The 6986-nt window shown below is 43.8% G+C and overlaps 1 protein-coding gene across 1 annotated transcript; it reads right to left on the minus strand.

Moving 5' to 3' along the window:
• Positions 1 to 3570: 3570 nt before the first annotated feature.
• Positions 3571 to 5511, minus strand: LOC147457958 (pentatricopeptide repeat-containing protein At1g11290, chloroplastic-like). Its single transcript, XM_086512724.1, has one exon. It carries the CDS (start codon positions 5504 to 5506, stop codon positions 3860 to 3862), a length of 1647 nt encoding a protein of 548 aa, XP_086368850.1. The 5' UTR covers positions 5507 to 5511; the 3' UTR covers positions 3571 to 3859.
• Between the last annotated feature and the right edge of the window lie 1475 nt (positions 5512 to 6986).

Here is a 6986-nt window from a genome sequence, read left to right on the forward strand (position 1 = left end):
CTATACCCAAGATGCCAGCTAGAGAGGCTCCAACTATAAAGAAAGTGCAAGTGGTTCCAGGTTAGGCAAAGCTATACGAACAAGTCCAGATATGGTTAGTCAAGCTCCATTGTGCTAGAGATCAGAGGGTGAAGTTTGCAGATGACGTCGAAGCGGTAAGGCTAGACGAGGTTCCCAATCTCAAAACAAAAAAGGAGTAGAAATGAGTGATAGTAGTTCTATGGATGTGGATATGACTTGGGAGACGGATTCATCCCAGTCAAGGTATGAGGAATTTGATCTCTTGCAAGGAATGCAATAAATATATGTGAGGAGTAGGGAGAAATGCAAGCCAATATGTTGGTGGATATAGACCAAGTGGAGGAGTCCAAGACTATAGGTGAGGACATGCAGGTGAAAATGGTGTGTGGTGCCATGATGTGATGACTATGCTTGTGAAGGATGTAGTAGAATGTGCTACAGTAGTGCAACAGGTACAAAGTTCTATTAGGAGAGATAGAAGAGCATCCTCAACTATGGAAGAAGAGCAAGTGGGTCATGGGGTATGGAGTGAGTTTCTCTCTTCTTTGTCTAAGAATGGAGCGGTAGAATAGGTGCTTGAAGAGTAGATAGGTGAAGTCGACAAGGCAGAGGTGTTGGTTGACCTTGATGGGCCAATTAACAAGGAAGTACTTGATGATGCTGGGATTGAGTGTTTTACAGATGTGGAGAAAATCATGGAGCGAAAAGTGGAAGAGTGTATAGTGCAGCAGGTATATTCTATGGTGGATGAAAGGGAGTCCCAGGTTGCGGTTTTTCTTTCAAGGGAGGTATGTGAGCCATGGTTGAAAGGGATGCTGGTGAGTGTAGTTGTGCAGTGGCTGTTCCATCGAACGCAGGATTCGCAAGAGGAGAACCTTATTCTACATGGATGGGAGGGAGGGTCAAGTATGTCTCGTGTAAATGGTGATATGTATTTGGAAAGTGATGGTATGCAAGATGATGCTTTGTTTGAAGTGGACAGTATGCCAACCGGTGCTCGGTGTGGTGAAGGTATGTCGTGGGCAGCTTGTGTATGAGGTTGGTTATGTGCCAGGGTACGACACTATGGCAAGGTGTTGGAGGTGGATGGATGTGATCAAAGAAGAGGATTTGACCCAAGTGGGATCCATGTTGTGATACGGGGGGTTGGGCAACCCTGCTTGAGCGGAGGTGACGGGGGTAGCAGAGATAAGTTTTGTACATATGATGGCAGGTTTTGTGAGTGTGTTTGGTTGTGAGTTTGGTGTGGCAGTTTTTAAGTTCTGTAAATATGCTTTTGGTTGAACATAAATTTTCAACAAGGAGGTTGGGCAATGATGATGCAGCCTCGACTCAGAAAAGTGAGAGAAAGAGAGAGAAGCCAACACGGCCTAAAAAGAGGGCGATTCCCATGCAACTAAAGTGAGTGAACATGTGTCCGGAGCTCATCGAGTTGCTAAAAATGGATCGAAACTCCTATAAAACAAATTTTTTTTAATTTTTTTAGGGACTTTTTTGCCTGGCTACCAAAAGGAGGTGACGTTAAAGTGATGAGGGAGTGTGTATAGAGTTTTTGGTGTCAAATCAAGCTCAAAGTTCTCCGTAGTTTGTCTATTCCCCCACCCCCCTTTCTCTTCTACTATTGCTCTTTGTGTGTATATCGGTGCCGACGGATGTGGTGCCCAAGGATTGTTTTGTGGCGCGCGCACACACACACACACACACACTCAAAAAGGTTCTCTGTGTGTTGGTGTTTTGTATGATAGAAGCTGTGCGGATGGTTCGTGGGTGTTGATTCCTGAAGTGCATGTGTGCGTCTGTTTGGTCTTGGTGAGTGTGTTGGTGCATCGAGTTGTGTGCAAACGATGGTTTGCTAGGAGAAAATGCGTTGTTAATGGTGTTTTTAGAGAGGATTGGGGTGTTTTAAATATCCTAGGCTATAGAGAGGCATTTGTCCATGTGCTAGGTGTGTTCCCTCATTCCCCCTCGCCAATGTGTCACGTAGATTGTGATCGTGATTGGGTGCTCGAGGAGACTATTTCTCTTCTTCATTGTTCTTAGCAATTTTCCGAGCAAAATTTTTCATTTCTTTTGCAAAGTTACTTCAAAATGGTTTCAAACTTGAAATAGGGGGGTCAATTTAATTTCCATATTAAACCACGAGATGGCTAATTTATTGGTGAAAATCCATTAGACAAATTAATTCTTGGTGCAATAAATTTGTTGATGGAGAGGTAAGAACATGACGGAAGCCACGAGCAAGAACACAACAGAGTTGCAATGAACACCCAAGCCCGTCGTGATGGAGCCATCCGTCACAGCCTCATGGTCGTACAAGAATCCCGTCAGCAAGCTTGAGAAGAGGAGTGCGCCAGTGGCAAGTTGATAATGAGCAAGTTCACAAGAAGATGTAGCCATGTAGGAAAACGGAGTCTTTCTCATTGTTTTTCATACAATACACAGGGTAAAAACCCCCAGTTTTAGAACCTTTAAGCGGGGGAAACGTGATGCCCATAGCCCACCTTGCTGTTCCTAATTTTTTGCTGCATTCCTGCAAACTGTAATTGTGCCCATCACCGTGAAAGTATGCCTAACTCCCCTTTGCCTCTAAGGCCTATTTTGAGTAGGCCAACAGAGTATGTTTGCCATTAAAATACTCAAACAAACCCAGCAGATTACTTCTGAGAAAAAATGCTAACTGAGGACAAGCATATTTTAGAACAAAGACTTCAAATTCTTTTCATACTAATGACTCATCTAAAATTAAACCTTTTCTTTTGCGTTCAGACCTCTGAACCCCAATTAGGTTTCCCCTTCAGATATTAGCCATCTTCTGGGTAGAAAGGTTGCCAGCATGTTGGAGAACTAAGATGGTCTAGACTGGAGGTATTCATCACTTAAAGGTTTTGGGGTCTAGAAGGTTAGAACTGTTTTGAGAAATCTTTTTATCAAGCATACATGTGCAGTGGCAATACTGTGATGGGTGAGCTCCTAAGAAGTTTACGCCCTGTGATTTCCTAAAAGGCAAATACCATCAGGCAAAAGCCAAATGTATGAATCCACCATAACCTGCAAAGTGCCAATATGTTGAAGCCATGTGAACAACTTAAGGGTATCCCTTTCCTCAAGGTGATCCACCTACAGAGGTGTGCGCAAGGAGAACAGCCTCCGGAAGGCGGACACACCAAGAGAAAATAGGAGAAAATCTTTACAGTTCCAAGTATCAGGTTCACATCACAAAAGAACTTCCTTCTTAGCTCTAACCAAGGGGCCCATTTCAAATGAGGAATGCCATGCCTATAATCTCTTCCCTTTGTAAGGGAGGATGAAAAAATTGGTGTTGATACGACCTCAACAACTTGGCTTCTATGCACCATACAAACACCTCGCACTGGCTTAATATGGAGCGGAATTTGGCATCACCCCATCTTTTGTGTAGTGCCATAGCTGCTGTGCATGTGAGATTCAGCATTGCAACTAATGCCAAAATTGTATCCATAAGAAAACCAGCTTGTTTCCTTAATCTCCCTCTGTGAATTTGCAGCAATAGAGAAGTAAAACATGTTGATGGGCTTTGAAACCTTTGCTCTGTTGTAAGATTGAAACGTTTGAAACAAAGAGTCGTTCAAGGGCACATAATACAGAGTAAAATGACAGTAGCAACAGCATGTTTTCCATACTGTACTATCACACAAGAAATATAGACAGGTCTCATTGAGGAGCCTGCTATACCCATGAATGGATACAGCTGACCTTTGGCCAAAACAGCCCATCACAGAAAAGAGCAGCGACTCTGTTTACAGTCCCCATCCATGGTGTCCACCTGCTTAGCGTGGTTTTCAATATTAAAGAGAGGAGGTCAATACATCTCTCTTGTAGCACCAACATAGATGCTTGGAAGTGTAATGTAGGGTGCAGTATCTGTTGGATCTAGCTCAACAAGTCTTTCTGCAGCACCCTCTCCTCGATCCACATCACCTTGCACTTTGCATGCCCCAAGCATGGTCCTCCATGGTACAATCCTTAATTCCTTTGGCAGTTTCTTGATGTATGCCTCCGCTTCGTCTAGGCATCCTGCCCTTCCTAATAAATCTGTCATGCAGCTATAATGATCGACAGTAGGCTCTATACCATACTCATCTTGCATCATCGAAAAGAAATGGCGACCCTCTTCCACTAAACCACTGCGACTACATGCAGAAAGGACGTGCACAAATGTGACTTTGTCAGGCTTTAGCCCAGTGCGCCGCATTCGGCTAAACAATGCAAGCGCCTTCTTACCATGCCCATGCTGCGTATAGACACCAATCATGGTGCTCCAAGTGTGAAGATTCCGCTCTTTCATTCTCTTGAAGAGCATTCTTGCATCATCTAGTTGCCCACATTTTCCGTACAAGTTTACTAGGGCTGTTCCAATAACTGTCTCGTCTTCAGATTCCATATCGACAATAAGGGTGTGCATCAACTGGCCTATGTACAAATCAGTGAGGCTCGCACATGCATCAAGGATACTCACAAGAGTTACTCTGTTTGGAACTATTTCCGTCTTCATCATCTCATGAAATAGCTGCAAGGCCTCTTTACCCCTCATATGCTGAGAATAGGCAGTGATGATAGAGGTCCAAGTAATCACATTGGACTCTGGCACCTCCATCAACAAGGCATATGCAACATCAAGGCACCCACACTTTGCGTACATGTTGATAATAGCATTCCAAGCCTTGACGTTGAGCTCAAAGCTATTGCACGTAATGTACAAATGTATGTGCTTACCACTAGTGATGTTCTTCAAACTGGAGCAAGCACCAAGGACAGAGACACAGGTTATTAGGGTCGCAAGGATGCCTTCCATATGCATCTGATGAAAGAGCTGGAACGCCTCTTTGTGGCATTCATGTTTGGTATATGCATTGACCATGGTGGTCCAAGCAATAGGATTTCTGTCAAGCATTCTATCAAAGACATCGTTGGCCCGACGAAGACTTCCACATTTTCCATACATGTTGATGAGGGAAGTGGCCACAACAGCATCGTATTCAAGCTCATGTTTCAGCACAGTGCGGTGTATGCACTTTCCTTGAGGCAACGCAGCAGGGGAAGAGCAGGCAGCAAGGGCAGCTGAGAAGGTGTACTTGTCTTGAGGAACGCCCTGTTTTTGCATGAGTTTGAAGAGGGAGAGGGACTCTGCTTGCTGGTTATGGAGGGCGTGGATTCTGATCATGAAGTTCCATGAGTGGCTATTGGGTTCTTCAAGAGTATCGAAGACCGCACGGGCTCGGTCCGGTTCACCGCATTTGCCATAAGCATCAATGAGGAGGCTGGAGAGGAGCTGATCTTGCAGAAGCCCATGCTTGACGAGTCGCTTGTGCACACGCTTGACTGGGAAGAGCTTCCTTCGGGAGCCAAACTTCTGCAGCAGAGAAAAGAAGGTGTTCTTCGCTTTCGCTTTGAACTTCTCCGCGAGCTCTTCTTTTCTGATGACATCCTGGGCTTTTCCTCTTGGCATTTCATCTCAAACTATAACTCGCAATAGTAGTAAATAAGGAAGACTAGCCTCCAATTTTGGCAACTAGTTTGCTTTGATTGGTTCACTATGTATAAGGTAACAAGTTAAAAAGTGATAGTGTTGTGGATCTTACCACATGGCATAGCTTTTGATGAAGACTCTACAACATCTTTCCTAGAAGATTTAGCCAAAAGCTCTATGACCTTGTATCACAAATGAGATTTTGCATTAAAAGATGTATGGATGTAAAAAATTTCACATTATCATAAAAACGGAGCAAGATGCATTTTGTGCATTTGCGATGCTTGTGCTCAAAAAAAAAAAACCATACGTATGTATGGTATGGAGCTGGCACCATTCTCCACATTTATAAAGATACCGTAAGGAATGTGCCCTTCCCCCGCCACTTGTATCCCCTCCAATGTTGAAGGGGGACTTAAGCTTCTCCTTCAATGTTGGAGGGACTTTTTATTGTAAAAATATCATAATTGTACAAAGAAAAACTGATTACCGATGTTTTATAAAGACATGTATCATTCCACATTGCCATGTCTTGTTGTATTGTCCGTGTGTCCCTTTGTTGGGCCTAAGAACTTTGACATCACATGGAGGAAATCAAAACACAAAATATGAGTGTACCTTTGCTATTCGTCATCTGCATGAAGCACAATGTTGGATGGATCGGCTGTCAGACCTCCCTTGCATTGTTGCATCACCTTCCCACCATTATGTGTTGCTCAACTTTTGCCAACATGTTGACTCTCACATTCACTTTTTCTATCATGCATACCAAAACCTACATTACTTTTGATGTCCATGGTCTTAGGGTAGGTTGAATCTTCCGGATGGTCCGTCTGTAAGCTCACACACATACACATACACAAACTCACAGTTTTTGGGACGACCCATCTGAATGCCCTTGTGGAGCAAATCCTGCAATCAGGAGAGAGGCCATCGTTTCGCATCTACCGGAAACTGACCCTATGGGGAAAATCTTGCAATCGGTGCATTCTAGCTCCGGATGGGAAGCTTTTCGAGAAGTTTTGGTGCTCTCTAAACTGCACCACATGCTTTCAAGATGCACGCGTACGTGATTGCATCAAGAGAGAGGCCCTCGATTTGCATCGGCTAAAAACAACTTAAAGATTTATGCCCTGCTCCTCTTGTGCATCCAAGAGATGATGTTCCGGATAGGAAGCTCCTCAAGCACTTTCTGTGCTTTCTGAAGTGCATCACATTTGGCATACATATCGACCAAGGCATGCCAAGCATGACATTTTTTGCAACAACCCTCGGACTAACAATATCAGAAGTGAATTTTTAAAGTGCACCTCATTTAGCAAACATGTCAACCTAGGCATTCCCAAGAATGACATCTTTTTCAACATTCCCCGAATAACAATATCAGTGTGAATTTTTATGCACATATTAGCATCTTGTGTAGAGCCACACGCCGTCAAGATGCACGCGTATGTGAGTG

The sequence above is a fragment of the Adiantum capillus-veneris genome, chromosome 5 (genome assembly GCF_014529385.1).
Source record: "Adiantum capillus-veneris isolate H3 chromosome 5, ASM1452938v2, whole genome shotgun sequence".
NCBI classification, from domain to species: Eukaryota; Viridiplantae; Streptophyta; class Polypodiopsida; order Polypodiales; family Pteridaceae; genus Adiantum; species Adiantum capillus-veneris.